We start from the raw sequence: 19,648 nt of genomic DNA on the forward strand, positions 1-19,648 counted from the left end.
CACCTTTTCACCTCTAGATCCTGCTGCCCCTGATTAACCAGTACTTTAAGAATCACTGCCTCTATTTCCTCTCCACTCCTGCCAAAGTACTGGGCAGTGGTGGCCATGCCTCCAACAAGGAGAAAGAGATGATTGCCAGGTAACCAATGCTAGACAAACACCGGACATGTTAGTCACATGCGAGTATTTAAAATTTTCGCCATATTATCAGTATTTTAGATCAGTGAGGCCTGTCTTTTTGCAATTTCTAAAGGACCACAAACATGTAACTGAAAACTGTAGTACATCAAAGGTATGAATCTGGGAACATTTGGTTTAATTATTCCAATTCTCAGTATTTTCAGAGATTTCATGTGTTCACACACATGCGCTCTGCTCCTGGTATTCCCTTCTGTGTTGGTACTCTGTCCTCCATCTCCACCCCGTTATTCCTCTTCTGTCTCCTCTCATTCTAGACTACATTGATTCTCCTCCTTCTGTTATCCTTGCCTGAACTTCACTTCTTTGTTCCCCTCCATCCCACTCTCTTTTCCCCCTCGTTCCTTGCCCTCTCTTTCTCTCTCTCTCTTCCTACCTCAGTATCTTCTGTAAGTTGGCTGCTCTAGTGAGGCACAGAGTTTCCCTCTTTGGTAAGAAACCTGCAAGGGACTGATGGATGAACACCTCCTCCCCCTCAGTCCTGTTGCTCCATGTCATTAATACCCAACTACTGCTTTCAGACTAACCTCCATTTTGCTCTTTGCTCATTTTACTCCTTTAATCTTCCTAATCTCTTATTAACATTTCTCTGTCTCTCTGTTTACTCTCTCTCTCTGTCTCTGAGTATCTCTCTCTTTCTCTCTCTCACTCTCTTTCTTTCACACTTTCTGAGTGGAGCTACTGCCATGTGCTTTTCTCTCTGAGTGGCCCTGATTGCTGTTACGTGCTGTGCTTTGCTGACTATTTGCAAGCCTTTGCAGAATGATGCTGACTTGAAGATAAAGTGAAGATGGTCTCGCATTATTTGAAATATTCCTACAAGCATAACCACGCAAAATGCTGCTCAGTGAATAATCGGCTATACAATTCCATCACAGTTTTGAGCATGTGCTTTCTCATTGCAACCAATGTGACCATAGTCTGTGTTTATCACTTAAACTAGCTTTATGGTGATATAAGGTGAATATTTAGTGACATTTAATTCATGCTGTCTAGCATCAGACTATACATGCTCTCCAATGCTCCCATTTCATTTTTTATGGTATTTCTGGTCAAATGTTACACACACTTGGCATAGTATTTTCGCGGCAACGTTTCCAATTCACTATATGTTAAGTCGCCCCCAACCCCCCACCCCCCACCCCCTCCCCCGCCACCCAAAAATAATTTTGTACCAAACTTGATTTGAAACAAACAAAAATTAAGTAATAGAGGACGGTGACATGATGTGTCTGGGTCCAGCAGTGATCCAGTAATGACCTAGAAACCTGACTTAAATCCATGGTGTGTGTGTGTTGTGTGCAGGAACTGATGCTACAGCAGTGGTGAACTGCCTGCATATCCTGTCCCGTTCACTGGATGCCAGGTAACTTAAGAACGGCTCACTGTGTTTTCTCTGTTCTGTTGCACTGGTGTCAATTCACCAGGACACTAGCAGTGTCTTCATGAGATGAGTCTGATTTGTTATAGCAGAGAGACCACAACATTTGTGGTTCATGATATCCCTGGAACCAGGAGGTCACTGGCTCTCACCCTATCACTTTAACATCACTCTGCACAGTTCTACCCCCTGCCTGTGTATACTCCTCACCCCGTCACTCTGTACACTCTTCACCCCATCACCCTGTACACTCTTCACCCCATTATTGTGTACACTCCTCACTCCAAAACTCTGTACATTCCTCACCCCATCACTCTGTACACTACTCACCCCATCACTCTGCACACTTATCCCGTCACTCTGTACACTACTCACCCCATCGCTCTTTATACTCTTCACCCCATCATTGTGTACACTCCTCACTCCAAAACTCTGTACACTCCTCACCCCATCACTCTGTACAACTCTCACCCCCAACATTCTGTACACTCCTCAGCCCACCACTCTGTACATTCTTCACTCCATCACACTCCATCACTCCCCATCATTCTGTACACTACTCACCCCATAACTCTGCACACTTCCCACCCCATCACTCTGTACAGTCCAACAGCATGCCACTATACACTCCTCACCCCATCGACTCTGTTCAGGACCGTGATGAAATCAGGGCCAGAGATCGTAAAGGCTGGCCTGCGCTCCTTCTTTGAGAGTGCTGCTGATGACATCGAGAAGATGGTTGAAAACCTCAAACTGGGCAAAGTATCCACCAAAAACCAGGTTAGATGCCAGAAGTGCCCCTTCTGTATCCTACTATTAGAGCAGCCTTACCACATCCTGTTGTTGTAATACAAAAATCTGACTGACTCCTATTTTGTTTTGCTTGGTCGTATCTGTCTGTTTCCGCTGTAGGTTAAGGGTGTGTCTCAGAACATTAACTACACCACCGTTGCTCTACTGCCAGTGCTTACTTCACTCTTCGATCACATTGCTCAGCACCAGTTTGGAGATGATGTCATCTGTAAGTCAGAGTCTGCTGATATAATCCTCTTTTCAGAACTTTATTTATTTTTTGTTTGTTTGCTTGCTTGTTTGTGTGATCCTGTTATAGAAGTATGTAGACTCAATTTCAACGAATCTGTTTTTATCAGTTATCTGTTTCTTGTTTGTCAGTGGATGACTTGCAAATATCCTGCTATCGCCTCATGTGCAGCATCTACTCTGTGGGGACCGTTAAGACACCCCATGCTGAGAAGTAAGCGCAATTTCCTCATTCTCTGTAACATCAAGCTTACTGGGGCCAGCCAACTGAGGCAGTTGCGTAAAGACAAGTAGTGTGAAGCATGCTCATATTTTCAGACACTGGGTTTAGCGCAGACACGTGTGTTTTCTAGACTAAGACCTGCCCTTGGGGAGTGTCTGGCTCATCTAGCTGCAGCCATGCCTGTGGCCTATCTGGAACCCCACCTCAATGAGTTCAACACATATTCAGTCTACACAACCAAAACCCCGAGAGAGAGAGCCAGTGAGTACAGTCCTTGTTTCTCTCTCTTACTGCACATTGGGAAATGAGCCTTGGTAGCATGGAAAGGTACATTAGTACAGCTAAAACTGTATAATGCACCTGCAGTTTGTCATTTAGTGGGTCTGCTCACGTTTGTACTCTGTCTTGTTTTTGTAAGTTCTGGGACTGCCCAGTCAGGTGGAGGAGTTATGCCCAGACATCCCCGAGCTGGACGTGCTCATGAAGGAGATCGCAGGCATGGCGGAGTCCGGCGCCCGCTACACGGAGATGCCCCACGTGATCGAGATCACCCTGCCAATGCTGTGCAACTACCTCCCCCGCTGGTGGGAGAGAGGTGCGGAGAACTTCCCGGAGCAAGAGGGACAGCTCTGCACAGAGGTCACCTCAGAACACCTCAACCAGCTGCTGGGCAACATCATGAAGATTGTGGTCAATAACCTTGGCATTGATGAGGCCTCCTGGATGAAGAGATTGGCAGGTTAGTGAGTCGCATGCAACCTTTCTGGAAGCAGTCCAGCAATTTGCTGTTTTCATATCATAAAAGCATTCTTAATACCAAATGGGATGAAGCCTGGCAATTCCTTGACCTTATTATGTCATCAGTATGCATCCAATACTCTATTGTGGCTGTCACCTCCCTACTTCCAACAGTGTTCGCCCAGCCCATTGTGAGCAGGGCCAAGCCAGAGATGCTCAAATCCCACTTCATCCCAACCATGGAGAAGCTGAAGAAGCGCTCGGGGAAGGTGGTGGCAGAGGAGGAGCAGCTCCGCATGGAGGGCAAGTCTGAGGTGGACAGCGAGCAGGGGACCATCCGCGATGAGTTCGCTGTGCTCTGCAGGGATCTGTATGCCCTCTACCCGCTGCTTATCCGCTATGTGGACAACAACAGGTGCTGAGGCCGCATCAGCACAATAAATAAATAAATACCGTTATCCGAGGCCAACGGGTTCTGCTCATAAACCGGCAGTCTGAGCCCTGAGTCAAGAGCACATTGTGTATCATTTCACCCGAATATTAATTGTGATGATCCCATGCTATTTTTTGTTTCCTAGAAACAGTTATATACAGTTGTCTCCCTAATATTAAGGTAGTACTGGAAAAAAAGACCATAGCATTAGTAGATACAGTATGTTCTCTGTGAGTGAGAGACATGTCACAAGTTGTCACAAGTGACATCATATCTTGTGCTTTGGCAGGGCGAGGTGGCTGACTTCCCCTGATCCTGATGCAGAAGACCTCTTCAGGATGGTGGGAGAGGTTTTCATCTTTTGGTCCAAATCTCACGTAAGAGCACATGCATTGTCTTTTGAAATTCCAAGGATTCATGCTTTATTATCATCCACTTTTGAAGCAGCTGTCTGCCATATGGTGATATATTCTCCTTGTTCTCACTGCAGAACTTTAAACGTGAGGAGCAGAACTTTGTGGTGCTGAATGAGATCAACAACATGTCTTTTCTTATGGCTGACAGCAAGAGCAAGATGACCAAGGTGAGCCAGGCACTGACAGCTGGACCACACTAATCTCAGCTCTGTTCCCATTCAGTCAGTGACAGAATGCCACATCTAATGCTATGTCTCCATCGGATATTCAGTTAAAATGCCATATTCTCTTTTTTCTATCTTTCTTATGGAAAATAGAATAAGGTATTAAACAAATTGTTTTTCCAAACTAATTCTTGCTTCAGTTTGTGTAGCGGAGTTTTGTCGAGATTTTTTTTCTTTGCGCAGTCTGGCAGTCTGTCGGGGCAGCAGCTGATGTTGTTGTTTTTGTTTTTTTGTTGTTGTTGTCTTGTCTGACCCTCCTGTGAGGGTGATGCAGAGGAGCAGGCCACGGATCTTCGGTGCGGCAATGTTAACAGTGCTGTGTGTTTTTTCCCTGTGTTCTGTCCTGGTGGGGCTGCCGTGTTCTCTAGGCCGGTGACGGAGAGGTCAGACCACATTTCTGCACGACAGAGCTGTGCTGTTCGCATGGCCCTACACTGCCGGGCCTGTCCATCAAACTCGCACACTCGCTGCCACACTGAGCCATGCACACTAGCAAGGGCCCCTGGCCATTCTTTTTCTGAGGTCTGAAAGGGTGATAAGTGACACCATGCTTATCCATCGCAGCTAAAGTATACCTTCAGACTCAAGCAAATTGCTTACCTTTATCAAGAAAAAAAAAAAAAGCTTTAGTATTTTCTGTACTTTAGTGTATTGTCAGTTACTTTATTCAAACTAGGTAGGGCCCCAGTGGCTGCCAGTGTGTGTGAGATTGCTTTGGAAGGTGTTTGATGAAAGCTCTCAGCTCTGGTGAGTGGGATCAGGCCCACAGCACTCTGTTCAGCTGCTGGTTTGCTGCTGGCTCTGAGTCCCATTACCCTCTGAGTCCCACTGCCCGGCCCTGAGTTTGATGGGTTTGCCACCTGCTGGGTTTCGTTTGTTGCTAGTCTGTATAGACTTCTGTTTTTCCCTCATCTCCCCTTTTCTCTGTCTTTATATTTATTTTTTTTCTTGAACTTTCTATTACTGCTTTTGTTTTTGTTTGTACTTGACTGGTATTAAAGCTCTGTGGTGAAGCTCCCTTACGGGGGCCCCCTTAATCCCCACTTCTCTTTAACTGTGTTTCATATGAATACACCATTGCCAATATTTCATCTCTTCATAGTTTCCTAGAGAAACAAGAGTATATACAGTATATTGCGTATATACTGAGTGTTGCATCATGGGTAATGTTTTTTTTATTTGTTTTATTTTTTTGTTGTTGTTATTGTTGTCGTGGACCAGGGGACCTGACTTTTAATGGTTCTCATCTCTCAGCTGATACTGACCTCCATTCTAATTCACTCAACATCATACTAAAAGAGAAATTCCGTTTTCCTCTACTTACTTTAGGTAACTTTAAATGGATGAGAGATTTATAAGTATGTTACCCAACTCAACTTGTGTTGACATAGGCCATCACTTAACTCACACATTCTTTTCCTGAAAATGTCCCTGTGGGTGTACACGCTATAGCTGTATGGAGGCCAGGCTTTAGAATCATGCCTCCGCTCCTGTCTTGCTGGATGGTCATTACTGGTGCACCACCTGTTATCTCCTCAGTATGGGTTCTCTCTTCCCTTGACACACAGGGGCATTTGTACTCATGTGCGTGCACGCGCACACACACACACACACACACACACACACACACACACACACACACACACACACACACACACACACACACACACACACACACACACACACACACACCAATCACTCCTCACGCTTAAAAGTCCAAGCATTTGGCCAGAGGGAACTCTCATGGCAGCAGATAACAGACAGTAATGGAACCCTTTGGCGCTAGCAGTGGAGAGCATATGTGTGGGTGTATGAGAGAGACCTCAGGGTGATGAAGGAGGCCCCATAGTCTTTTGCTGATTTCTAATGTGCTGTGTTGAAGGGTGAACTATGCTGCACTACTAACAATAGGACTGCATTGTGTGTGCATTGACAGGCATCTCACCGCAGAAACACTGCCCCCAACCTCCTCTCTCAGCCCTAACACCCACCGGCTATACGCTGCACTTTAGTTATTACAATGGCATCATTTCTTAGTGTGTAACTATAGATTTTAGTGTTTGACATTAATGTTTGCCCTCCAAGCATGATGTTAACATTTTCACTCCCTGATACCCAGTAGAATAGTCCAATAACCTCAGTATCATTTCCCCACAGCACCTCCCTCATCCTTTAAAAAATAAACTATAACATAATTTGCAATTCAGACACTAATTTAGCAATTAAAATGTCACTGTGTAGAACAATAGCAGACAGTACAAGAATGAAACAAAACATGGGCAATGTATACAGATTATTTTATTATTATTATTATTTGTATTCGGGTAAGTATACTATATCTCTCTCTATAAATCCTATGGGTATTTTGAAGGAGGTTTTATTTTTTGAAGAAAAGGCGAAGCCACCTCAGTATTTTTGTGCTAGAATTTTTTTTTTTTAACTTTTGTTTTTTTCACTCCCCAAACACTGTGATCATTTATCAGTCACCATCCCCAACCAGAAATAGCTATGGTACAGTCTAACTTAGAAGTCTTTGCAGGGTGGAGGCGCAGATGCAGAACGTACCAAGAAGAAACGGCGTGGGGACCGCTACTCTGTGCAGACGTCACTGATTGTAGCTGCTCTGAAGAAATTGCTTCCCATTGGTCTAAATATGTGTTCACCTGCAGACCAAGAACTCATAAACTTGGCCAAGATCCGCTACTCTCTGGTACTGAGCTACTGAAACCTACAGAACTGAATGAGTTTTTGTAATGTGGTAATGTTTTATATGGTTGACAACTTTTTCTGTGTTGTGCTAAATCAAGCCACCTACAGTGAAATTAGTTCTAACCATTTTAATTCAGCTCAGTTCAGTGTTATTTATATAGCTCTTTTGACATTGTTATTTAAATAACCTTTGACAAAATTAAATAACCATTGATCTAAATGACTTTTGACATGCTTGTTACAGAAAGACACAGATGAGGAAGTGAGGGAATTCCTACAGAATAATCTGCATCTACAAGGCAAGGTGAGGACAGAGGAAGTGTGTGTGTGTGTGTGTGTGTGTGTATGCGTGCGCGTGTGAATGTGTTTAGTCATTCCTCAACCACTGTCTCTGACTGTGCAGGTAGAGGACCCCTCCATGCGTTGGCAGATGGCTTTATATAAGGAGACCTCAGGCAAGGCAGAGGATGCTGAGAACCCAGTGAAGGTCGTGAAGAGGGTACAGGAGGTAGCTGCCGTGCTCTACCACATTGAAGTGGTAAGTGCCCTTGCAAAAGCACAATTATACAAGTTGTACATTATATAAGTCCTTCCACAGACAGCATGAAATGCAAGCATTTGCTTTGACCTTTACCCTAAGGGTCTTTGACATTTAGGTTAGACCTCTCATCTCGCCGTTCTCTCGTTTGCACAGACCGAACACCCGTTCAAATCCAAGAAGATGGTCTGGCACAAGCTGTTGTCGAAACAACGGCGCCGGGCTGTGGTGGCATGTTTCCGGATGACTCCCCTCTACAACATCCCCAGGTTCAAAGCGTACACTCACTCCCAATTGTTACTGGAACTGTGTGAGGTTACAAAGGTCAAGCCACCATTTTAGACACAGTGTTTCCCCTTTTACTGAGTTAGGCTTTCCCCGTCTCCTGTCCCCTGCAGGCACAGAGGGTCCAACATGTTCCTCGATGGATACAAGCGCAACTGGCTGGAGAATGAAGGCTATTCCTTTGAGGACAAGATGATCGATGATTTATCTGTAAGCGTGCCGTCTCTGCTTTGGCTAGGTAATGCGGTTAGGCAGGGTTGGCTGTAGAGTGCTTATGGACTTGGCTTGTTTAGAAAACCATGGAGGAGGAGGAGGAGGAAGAGGAGGAGACCGAAGCTAAGCCAGACCCCCTGCATCAGCTCATCCTTCACTTCAGCCGCACAGCTCTCACAGAAAAAACGTAAGGCCCGTACTCCACTCTCACCTGTGCATGCATTGAAATACTATTCTAAGGAAATTCCTTTTCCCAGATTTGTATATCTCATTTATGGCTGACCTTATCTTCACTGCAGTAAACTCGATGTGGATTATCTCTATATGGCATATGCTGATATTATGGCAAAGGTGGGTATTTGGTCTGTGTATTCTCGACCAACGCATCACAAATAGCAAGCCTGAGTTATTCACATGGCTGTGTACCCCTGCAGAGCTGCCACATTGGTGAGGAGGACGAAGGGGGAGAGGAGGAGGGGGGCAAGGAGCCATCCTTTGAGGTGCGGCAGACAGAGATGGTATGGGGGGTCCAAGGGCTGGGGCCATGGGACAAAGTGGAGCATCAGCTACAGCTCCACCCATCCACGCACTGAGTGACCACGTCAAGAACCACTGCACCCTGCACCCCTGCTCCTACACACTCCCACTCTTTCTTACGTTCTCTCAGCTTTCCTTCATCTTTCCTTTCTTACCATTTTCCTTTCTTTCTTCCTTGATTCTTTCTTGCTCTCTTGCTTTCTTTCTCTTAACCTCACTTGTCGTGGACTGACTTGTGCACACCTTTGCTGTGTACTGCCTTTTGGGTTTGCATCCTGGTCGTCCTGGTGTAGTCATGTGAAACGTCTAACCAGAGGGAGTGCAGAGAGATGGAAACCTCCGCATAGCTTGAGCAAGTTTACCAAAGACATGTGAACACATCACAGACCAACAGTGGTCTAACCAGCCTTGACTACAAAGTGAAATAAATATACATTACTGTGATGTGCTCACTGTCAGTATTATCCATTGCTTTTTTTTCCCAGAGGACACTAATGCCTTTACATATAATGGATAATACTTCATTTTTATTTCCTTAATCTTCTACTTACAAATTGCTCTAGATACACAATATCTATCAACTGTAGTCATTCACAGGCAATCTGTGTCGTCCTCGAAGTGTCTTTAGCTTACCATGTGCAGCAGTAGATAGGTATGAGTGTGTGCGCAAGTGTTTGTGTGTATGAGTTTGTGTACTTGTAGATGTGAAACACAAACACATTCTCATATACTCAAAACAACTCACAGAAATTACATTAACTGGTCCCTAATACCATAGCAGTCCCACCTCTCCAGACTCAGCCTTGTGTGTGTGTGTCTGTGTGTGTGTGTGTGTGTGTGTGTGTGTGTGTGTGTGTGTGTGTGTGTGTGTGTGTGTGTGTGTGTGCGCGCTTTCTGTGCATTCTGCACCAGTGCCCCTTGGTCTCTTTCACCTTTACTTACCTACTGACCAAAGAACATTTTATCAGCTTCAAAATGTGCTTTGGTTCCAATGCAGGAAATCAAGTTGCTCTTTGATGTCTTCACTGACAGATAAACAGATTTACTTTCCTTGACTTGTTCAAAATGAGCAAAACTACAAGGCACAATGGGCCAAAGTCCTGTTTGAACCTTCACTTTCAACCCCAGCACTGAGTACTGGAGAATTGTAATTTGTACAAGACTGGATTGGAATCAGGCATTTGTGTCATAACCCCCATGTCATGCAATGTGTCTTCATGTATTTATTTCTAATTGGATTCTTCCTCTCTGTATTCACCAAGAACTACAGTAAAAGCCTGCACAGTCAGACACACTCTGTTCTCACACATATTCTCTCTTTCTTACACCCAAACACACACATTCAAATGTGATGCATTACAGAAACTACAGAGACCCTCTGCTTATCAGAGTGGTATCTCCAATTCACATTTTGTAAAAATACACATAGGCATACAAGGGAGGGTGGGGGTGGTTTAATGGATGGTGGTTGAATGCTGGAGTGCTCTTATCTTTGGAGTTGGTGCAGAATCATTTCTAACATGCCCAGTGGGTGGGTATGTTCCTTTTATGTATCATCCCTTGCATATGTCAAATGTATCATCATAATCATATAATTGCCTACAATCAAAGTACCACCATTCCAAACTATTCAGGCAAAATCAGAGAGCTTTCATTTTATTTAATAATCTGTAACCTTTTTCAGACACCTCTGTTAGAGTGTTTAGATGTTTTCTTTTGTTAAAGGACCATTTTATGAACAAATCTTAAGTCCCTACTGTGTGTGGTGTAGTGATTGCAGAGGCTGGAGTTTGTAAGCAAACGTGCAGCACCCAGCTGTAGAGTTAGGTAGAGAGAAGTGCACCAGACTAGTATCAGTGGCGGTGGTGAGCAGGACTGTTTGCTGTAGTCAAACGTTTGTGCCAGTCAGCAAACGTGGGCAGTTCAAATAACAACCTTATCACTAATACCACTTGTGTTTTGGGGCAAAGTGCGAGACAGAGAGAGAGAGAGAGAGACACACACAGACAGAGGGAGAGAGAGAGAGGTAGAGAGTGAGAGAGGGAGAGCATGTCTGTGAGTGAATGAGAATGATTTTGATGCTCAAATAATGAATTTATCCATGTACACCCACAGCTACATTATTACAAGTGTACAGCTACGTTATTACAAGTATAGAGTCTATAGCCTATCGGGTACTATGCACAGTTTATGTAGCCCTTCAACAGTTGTGGTTTTCTGACCACCGAACCCACAATCATATCAGTATAATGTCAGTGTGGGTGTTATTAACTACCAAAACCTGCAGTTCATTATATTAGGAGAGCAGTAATCAATAATAAATATAAAAGATGAGATATGATTTGTATAGATATGTACCGCAACGTTTGTGTACAAATTGCAGCTGAAAGTGCTCTGCAGCAAATGTCCAAACACAAGACATGGTAGGTAATTATTAACAAGAGCAGCACAGGGTAGTATTACACCCAGACTAAGTGAGGTGTGTGTGTGTGTGTGTGTGTGTGTGTGTGTGTGTGTGCGCGCACGTGTGTATGTGTCTCTCTCTCTCTCTGTCGGGGGAGGGGGAGGGGATGTGGACCCAGACAACTGGCTCACTGTTCTGTTCTGCTCTCTGATAAACAGGAGAAGGAAATGGAGAAGCAAAGGCTTCTGTACCAGCAGTCTCGACTGCATGAGCGCGGGGCGGCAGAGATGGTCTTACAAATGATCAGTGCATGCAAAGGTACACGTACGCACAAACACGCTTCAAACGGGCACACACATACATACACAGGTGAGCACACACACAAGTGAATCAAAATAATTAGGAAATGTGCAATTATTTTAGGTCTGAGTTCATTGTCATTTGTCAAACTGCTAGAGAAGATACATTCTGCCATGTTCAATAATATGCAATCAGTGGACCACTGGTGCCTCCTAGTGGCCAATAGTGAAGTTCCCAACATACACCCAAATAGAAGCTGTGTTTAAATATTGAATATTGTAAAACAAAAAACACAGGAACAGAATATTAAATCTATATTTAGATTGCTTCCCACGGTTTGGGTTGACAAACGTCATATTTAAAATGCCTCAAGTAAAGCAAACTAATGGCCCCTGAGGTAAAGTTTCTTTGATGAGACTGGCTGAAAGAGGTTCATAGGTTCACTTCCAGCTTGTTGGATTTCACTGCACCACAGGACAGGGCCTCCTTAGAGCTAAACTATCTTTCCTGTGCTTGGTTTCAGGTGAGCCTGGGGCCATGGTATCTTCCACCCTTAAACTGGGCATCTCCATCCTCAACGGAGGTAACAGTGATGTCCAGCAGGTGAGCTTGGCATTGTAGATCAATGACATGTAATGTTGCAAGCCCTATTACATATGTTGAAATAGACATGTTTTATACCAAAAACCAATAGGAAATGCATATGCCCAATGTTTTAACAGTAATGTACACTGCTGAAACAGTGTATGCAGCATGAGGTGAATTTGGGGTGATGTTTCCTAACATGGTTTGATATTTTCCATGCTCTAACACACCTGATGCAGCTGCCAAACATCTTTACTGTAATAGGCTGATCATTGAGTCAAAGGGGATGTCGTAGATCTAGGTTGCTGCAGGGGTTTGAGAAGCTTTTTTGCGTGTGTTCATGGCTCTCCTGCATTGTGCTTGTCCAGAGAATGCTGGACTACCTGAAGGATAAGAAGGATGTGGGCTTTTTCCTAAGCTTGCAGTCTCTGATGCAGACCTGCAGGTGGGCCACACCTCCTTTAACCCTCCGTCTTACTTTCTAGCAGTCATTTACTTACTTGGTCACCTTCATAGTTTGGATAATGATTATTATGTGTTGCAGTGTTCTGGACCTGAATGCGTTTGAGAGGCAGAACAAGGCAGATGGTCTTGGAATGGTTTCAGAGGAGGGCACAAGTGAGTGAACATGCTGCACTGGTGTGTTTGTCATCGCTACATTACACGTCTCTAAACTTTGCCATTTTAAAGCACCTAACAGTGCTGTTGCAGTAGTCACAGTTCATTTTGGCTACATTTCTGTAAATCACATCATAACAAAACATCTATGTACTTTTCCATATGTGTGTTTTGACTGTGTTTTTGACCCACAGGAAATAGACTCTTGGCACTGCATGTAACCATTATAGAGCTCTGCAGTACTGTTCTCTACAGAACCACTTCAGTGTACATGTTTATATTAGACTGTTATTTATATCTCTCTTCTCCTTTTTGTCCCCTCCTCGGTTCTCAGATATCAAGCTAGAACGGGGTAAATAATTCCAGTCTATGCTCTTCCTTTCTCTCTCCCTTCCTGTCCCATCTCCTACTGTCTTCTTCCTTATCTTTGTGATTCTTACATTTCTCCTTTGTGGCGTGTAGTTGACCTGCATTTAATTTCGTGCTCAAGGGAAAATGGAAGCCAGCTTTTCAGTCTTTGCGACAGTGACCCATTCAACCCCCTTCATTCCAACTCTTAATTATACTATCAAAGATGTAAAGACTAGAACATTATGCCAACCTATAAAGTACATCCAGATAACAGTTCAGTCTTGTATTTTGACATATGCCTGGTTACCTTTTGTTAACATCTCCTTAGGTCATTAACAGCAATGGCTGAAATGTTTCTTCAATCTTTGTCCCTTGAGTGCCATGTCACAGATCTACTGTAACTCCCACACTCTTTCAATGATGACTGATTGTGAGGAAAGACTCTTGTCCTGTCTTTTCCGATCAGTTTTCTCTGAGGAGATCACAGAGAACTGTGGTGACCTGGGTCACCTAAACCATGAAATGAATTGCAGCTACCGGAACCCCCAGTCTCAGTACCATTAAAAAAAAATAGGCAACAAACATTATTTGAATGTTTTTCTCAAATAATGCAGTGTCCTGGGAACATCATGGCCAAAGAAGGAGGTTGTACTTTGTACTTCTGTACTTATTTAAATCTTGACATTATTGGTGCTCATCATTAACATAGATCATTGCTGGTCATAAGTTTATTCAGAACAGTTCAGTGAAAACGCTGTATGTCCTTCAGATACTAATTTTTATTTTTATTTCCTTCCCAATTGTCAGTGATAGGCTGACTGAACAGAGTTTTTGCAAAGCTGTGTGCTTTTCAAAATAAGAAATGCTTACTTCTGATACTGAAATGAAATAAAACCAGTTGTAAACATGCATGTGACCATTTCAATGCTTTCTCTAAAAATATTTTCTAACAAAGAATAATGCCAATTTAAATCTGCGGGTGGAATTACCCATGTTGGTTTTTACATATTGATTATCATTCTTAGTCTTATACCCAGCTAAATGTTGAAGAGGTAACTCTGCTTTTAACATTACTCATATTTTTGTTTGTAACTTTGATAATTAGTCTCAATTTTCCACTTTTTACAACAAGGTCTCAAAGTATTTTCAGAACAAGGGCATGTTGTCTTTTCCTTATTCTATCATTGATTAATACATCTCTCTCTCTCTCTCTCTCTCTCTCTCTCTCTCTCTCTCTGAGATATATATATATATATACATATATATATATATATATATATATATATATATATATATATATATATATATATATATATAGTGAATAGTATTTTTAGTAAAACTACTTTAAAATATTTTGTATAATGTAACTTGTCCTTGACTAATACATTTCTGCTAACTATCTTTGTCCATTTGTTTTGTAATAGTTGGATGTTTGCCTAACTCATTGCTTTTTTTAATTATTACTTAGATATCCTATGGATTCAATAGATGTTCTTGTACATTTTTTCCAGTTCGTTTCTTGTACTGCCTCAAACTACCAACAATCATTGTTTGCCTCACAAACAATTTCAGTCCCATTTCTTCCCTTTTTCCCATTTTTGTCTCATTCTGGCCACATGGGATGTGAAATTCATGGTCATTAATGTTCTTGTTTTCCATCTATATCTGGGAGAAGTGTACAGGCTTTGTGTAGAGGATGAGCTTGGGTGTCCCTCATATGATGTTCCTCTCCTTGACCTGGGCTTTTTCGCTGGCCCTACCGCCTTTTCCCCTCCTCTTCCACTCCTCTGCTTTCCAGCTCTTCACATAATGTGTTTTGTGGAGCGCAGTAGATCTGTCTCACATGGCCGTGTGTACCTCTGTTCGTATCAATCTGTGTGTTAGTGTTGTTGTGTCAGAGATTCCTTCATCAGTTTTTTCTGTTTGGTCTTTGTGGGTTTTCTTCACCATGTCGCCCAAATCCTCCATGTTCTGTTCTTATATATGTGTACATTATACCCTTTGTGGTCATCCGTATGTAACAGGTCACTGTGTGAGCTTTCCATGTATGTGTGCGTGCATGCATGTGCACATGTGTGTGTGTGTGTGTGTGTATGTATGTGTATAGTTATCAGTGTTTATGCAAGAAGAAGATAAACCATTGTAACAGTGTGGATACCTGTTGTGTGCCTCATCTTCTCACTGTCCGCTGCTTTACTCAGAGGTGGAAAGACAGACAAACATGTCCTACAGAAGTCCTTATGGTTGTACTAACAGGCTAATGACAAACCAACAGCCTGCCATAATATGATCATACTCAATACTCCACTCATGCATTCATATGCCAACTGCTTGATGTCAAATGTAGATGATTTATTCAATGCAAAGCATTATTTTTACATCAGCCTTAAACATATGTTTTTCTGTGTTTGCATTTACATCCCTATGTAAAAGAAGCTGAATTTCTGTAATGCCACACATATTGTATTACAAAATTAGTCTTGAAGATTTTTATTGTTCATTCCTTTCATGCTTAATCTACAACTCAGGTCCACTTATCACTCACAAGAAAAGAAAACTCTTTTTACCAGTTTCTTATGACAATAATTTCTGGTGGATGTGTGTGTCCTGTGCACTGATGCAGATGAGAAAGTGATGGCAGATGATGAGTTCACATGCGACCTCTTCCGCTTCTTGCAGCTGCTTTGCGAGGGCCACAATAATGGCAAGTGAAAATATCACAAATATGCTGTGGTTTAATGTTCTTCTAGAAACATGTGCATATATCCAATTTAATGCACATTAAAATTAAAACTTAAATCTTTTTGATTAGGCTCATCATCTTTTGTGCCCATGTGATTTTTTTCCAGATTTCCAGAACTATCTGCGTACGCAAACTGGAAGCACCACAACCATCAACATTATCATCTGTACTGTGGACTACCTGCTGAGACTGCAGGTACAACAACCAAAAAAGGCATTTGACTGTTTCTGTCCCTGTTCTGGTTCTCTGCCAGTTGACATCTCAGTGACCTTTCACTCTCTTTTAAAGGAATCAATCAGTGACTTCTACTGGTACTACTCTGGAAAGGACATCATTGATGAACCAGGAAAGAGAAACTTTTCTAAGGCAATGACTGTCGCTAAGCAGGTCTTTAACAGCCTGACTGAATACATCCAGGTATGTTCTGCTGAGCTGTCCAAGTTCATTTTACATGTTTCACCTCCATGTTTCTCCTTTTAGTCCTAAGACATGTACTGCTCGTCCTGTCTGTTAGGGCCCGTGCACAGGGAACCAGCAGTCCCTGGCTCACAGCAGATTGTGGGATGCTGTGGTCGGCTTCCTGCACGTGTTTGCACACATGATGATGAAGCTGGCACAGGTGCGAGTGTAGAACATGTAAACAAACACACACAAACATTCATACAAGCTCATCATGCTGTTTGATTTCATTAAACACATGAAGTCTTAATTATTCTGCATTCAGTTGTGGACTTTGCTGAAGGTTCTTCTATTTCCCATGCCAAATAATGAAGTACAGTTAGCTGTTTGTCTTCAATCCTAGCAGGATGTTAATTTTTGACATTTAAGTGGTTTAATTGAAGCAGAAAAACATTTTGAGTTGGTCTTTAATGCCTCTTTAAAGTTTATGAACAGAACAAGTACAGTTTCCCTAACAGCAGATGTGTGTATTTAATTGTTTAGTGTTCTTCTAATACATAAACAAAAATTAAAAGTACACTCACTGATAAAACCTTTTGCAGGTTTTTGAATATGTGGAAAACAAAAGTATTGTTTTTTCAAATGAGTTTTGTGTTATGCATGTGTTATGCATGTCATATGCATTATTTTTATAGACTGTTTTTAATTAAAAGAAATGATGCATGTTATACTGTGAGGCATATATAAGTTCCACTGCATGTTTAATAAGGAACTTATAAACCGTTTGTTTGCTTGTTTTTGTTTCTTAAAGTTGCTTTCCACTTTTTGACTACGTTAGATATATAAATAATATAACCAAACAAAGAAAAGTGTTAATTTCCTGCTTTATTTTGTATGTTTATGTTCATTTTATTAACAGTTTAAATTCTTCTCACATAGTATCTACATCTTAAACTATGCATTTATTCACTCATTTATTCTTTATTGATTTACATTAACTTTACATTGGTTTGTTTCTGCTCCTTTATTTTAAAAAGAAAATAAAATAAAATCAATGTTCATTCAAAATAAGGCTGAAAAATATTGGTTGATTGAACTACTCAGGCAGGTTATGAGATGGTGGTAGCAACAATTTGAGAAGCAAAGAATCCCTATATTGCTAATGACCTGTTTTCTGCTTTAATCCAGTGTTTTCACACTTTGAAAGAGCATGGAGTCTGGTAGTGTGACTAACACTAGCTGTGATGTCTGAATGCTTCTGTATGGACTGTGGTTGATACACAATGATATGTGTTTTTTAATTGATTCCTATTTCTTTTAAGCTGTCTGTGTTTCTGTCTGTTTTTGCTTTGTTGTCTCAAAATACCTGGTACCCACCCCACTTTTGCCAATGCATTTTTGTATTTGTCTCTAGAGAGAGTCTCCATCATCTTAGATTTGAGCACAAGGATCGTTCATATGATCATCAACTGACTGCTCTGCATTAGGCAGTCTGCACTGTTATCCAAACCAAATCCAACTATAGCGGACAAACACTACTATCTCCGTATTTAGAGGATTGTGTAATAATTGAATTGTGCCAAAGAAGTATAGAAATGAAAGGGCTGCTAGTAAACTAGAAGGTGAGGAAGAGTTGTTTTTTGCCAGAGCTTGTCCAGCTTGTCCTGTAACCACAGCTTTGTGTTTGCCCTCTTAAGGGGACCACCAGACACAGCAAGAAGGAACCTTTTAAAATGGGATATGACTAATTTAAGTTAGAATGGATTAGTGTATCCAAGAGGGAGAGATGGAATGAATACAAAAATGATTTAAAAATGTTGTTGGATAACATTTTTATTCTGATGTGTAATCCTGCCAGATGCACCCTGTCCCAGGACTCCGAAATGGCGTAAGGATTTGTGTCTCTCCTTTGCTCATGCCTCACCAATAAAAATACAGCTCACTAAATACTTTTCCATACCTCGCTTATGACGGACACTTCCCGTGTTTTGTGGGACATTCTGCACATTTCCTGAAGTGCACTGCCATTGGGTTTCTTTCCCACAAAAAAATAAAAAATTAAAAAATTAAAAATAAATAAAAAATGCTAGTTAGGATCACCCTTTCTGAAACCAGAGTAACATTCAGAGCAAGTGGGGGGGGAGGGTGTTATTCTTTTCCCATGTCAAACTTAATAGCTGCAAGGCAGCAAAGTGATTTTGCCAGACAGTGCTCTCCAGTTTTTGTGCTATTCACTTGCAAATAGTAGAACATCAAGATTTGTGTTCCTCTCATTGACGCCACCTCATAGCCCACAAACCTGTCACTTTTCATTTATCAGGGGTTCCCTGTTGTTGGTTGGATTAGGGCTGTTATGATTTTTACCATGGGGGGCTGAGGGAGGTGTCACTGTGCTTTGTTGCTTCTCTGAGGACCACACCCCACATACACTCCATATGATAAGCAAAAGAATCAACACTTAACTTTTTTTAGAATCGACATTAACCTTCTGGTCAGCTGCTGCAGTACTTCAAGAGTGCTGCTGTAGTATGTGCCTGTTGACTATTAGCCTACAGGGTGCAGTGTATACCGCCATCTGTGTATGCCTGGTTCTTATTTCAATCTGCATTATATTATACTGGACACAACTAACCAGCATAAAAAATTACAAAATTTAATGACAGAAATGAGTAGTCACATTTTATGACATGATATGCCATGAAATAATGAATGGAATGGAATGAATATAATGTAATTCCTGTAATGAAAATTATATTGTGACCTTCCTGAGTCCTGTCATCAGTTGGTATAAGACATATTTAGTGCTTAATAATTCATCTTCGTAGCAACACAAATGGTAGATACTTTTAATGCCTGATTTGAAAATAGCTGCTTTACTAGCTCCACATCAGCTCTCTTTAACCGGCTGCCTGTTCAGTTCTGTTTGCGTGCGTTTCTCTCCCACACCACACATCTGTCTGCTCCTTGCTTACAGCTTATATGTTAACAGTGTGTGTCTCTGCTTGTATCTGTCATTGATTAATGCAAACCCAGGATCATTTCCGGAGTCAAATACACTCCGAGGTAAGGTGATGACAGGATGACTTTTTTATAACGGTGTTGCAAGCCATGTATGCACTCAAGTCAAGTTAATAAATAGCTATTCCATGTTACACTGGAATTTGGTAAGAATCATAAGTCAGTTGACAGCTCTGTCTCATGGGAATTGGATGTATGTTTGTGTAAAGTTTTATAACAATACAGATGTCTCACAGAATACAGTGTGTTTGAACTCTTAGAACATGAAGGATGAAGATGGAACTTTTGCTGATG

General features: G+C 41.9%; 1 protein-coding gene across 7 annotated transcripts in view; it reads left to right on the plus strand.

Annotated features, from left to right (window-relative positions):
• Positions 1 to 19,648, plus strand: part of LOC113576609 (ryanodine receptor 1-like) — a 64,007-nt gene that overhangs the window by 36,635 nt on the left and 7,724 nt on the right. For 2 of the 7 annotated variants that reach the window (XM_027008808.2, XM_027008811.2), the window contains 28 exons: positions 18 to 139; positions 580 to 629; positions 1,504 to 1,564; positions 2,233 to 2,359; positions 2,492 to 2,600; positions 2,753 to 2,834; positions 2,974 to 3,104; positions 3,262 to 3,582; positions 3,756 to 3,996; positions 4,304 to 4,391; positions 4,505 to 4,597; positions 5,023 to 5,037; positions 7,194 to 7,364; positions 7,608 to 7,667; positions 7,767 to 7,901; positions 8,058 to 8,170; positions 8,300 to 8,396; positions 8,480 to 8,586; positions 8,699 to 8,750; positions 8,834 to 8,917; positions 11,559 to 11,658; positions 12,164 to 12,243; positions 12,594 to 12,670; positions 12,770 to 12,843; positions 15,818 to 15,898; positions 16,044 to 16,132; positions 16,226 to 16,354; positions 16,452 to 16,556. In XM_027008808.2, the coding sequence (XP_026864609.2) occupies positions 18 to 139; positions 580 to 629; positions 1,504 to 1,564; positions 2,233 to 2,359; positions 2,492 to 2,600; positions 2,753 to 2,834; positions 2,974 to 3,104; positions 3,262 to 3,582; positions 3,756 to 3,996; positions 4,304 to 4,391; positions 4,505 to 4,597; positions 5,023 to 5,037; positions 7,194 to 7,364; positions 7,608 to 7,667; positions 7,767 to 7,901; positions 8,058 to 8,170; positions 8,300 to 8,396; positions 8,480 to 8,586; positions 8,699 to 8,750; positions 8,834 to 8,917; positions 11,559 to 11,658; positions 12,164 to 12,243; positions 12,594 to 12,670; positions 12,770 to 12,843; positions 15,818 to 15,898; positions 16,044 to 16,132; positions 16,226 to 16,354; positions 16,452 to 16,556 (2,994 nt within the window). Of the gene's footprint in view, positions 1 to 17; positions 140 to 579; positions 630 to 1,503; positions 1,565 to 2,232; positions 2,360 to 2,491; positions 2,601 to 2,752; positions 2,835 to 2,973; positions 3,105 to 3,261; positions 3,583 to 3,755; positions 3,997 to 4,303; positions 4,392 to 4,504; positions 4,598 to 5,022; positions 5,038 to 7,193; positions 7,365 to 7,607; positions 7,668 to 7,766; positions 7,902 to 8,057; positions 8,171 to 8,299; positions 8,397 to 8,479; positions 8,587 to 8,698; positions 8,751 to 8,833; positions 8,918 to 11,558; positions 11,659 to 12,163; positions 12,244 to 12,593; positions 12,671 to 12,769; positions 12,844 to 13,177; positions 13,196 to 15,817; positions 15,899 to 16,043; positions 16,133 to 16,225; positions 16,355 to 16,451; positions 16,557 to 18,194; positions 18,225 to 19,369; positions 19,400 to 19,648 lie in introns of all 7 variants that reach the window. The other 5 variants (XM_027008805.2, XM_027008806.2, XM_027008807.2 and 2 more) reach the window with 5 other exon arrangements.

This window comes from Electrophorus electricus, chromosome 4 (assembly GCF_013358815.1).
Source record: "Electrophorus electricus isolate fEleEle1 chromosome 4, fEleEle1.pri, whole genome shotgun sequence".
In the NCBI taxonomy this organism is placed as follows: Eukaryota; Metazoa; Chordata; class Actinopteri; order Gymnotiformes; family Gymnotidae; genus Electrophorus; species Electrophorus electricus.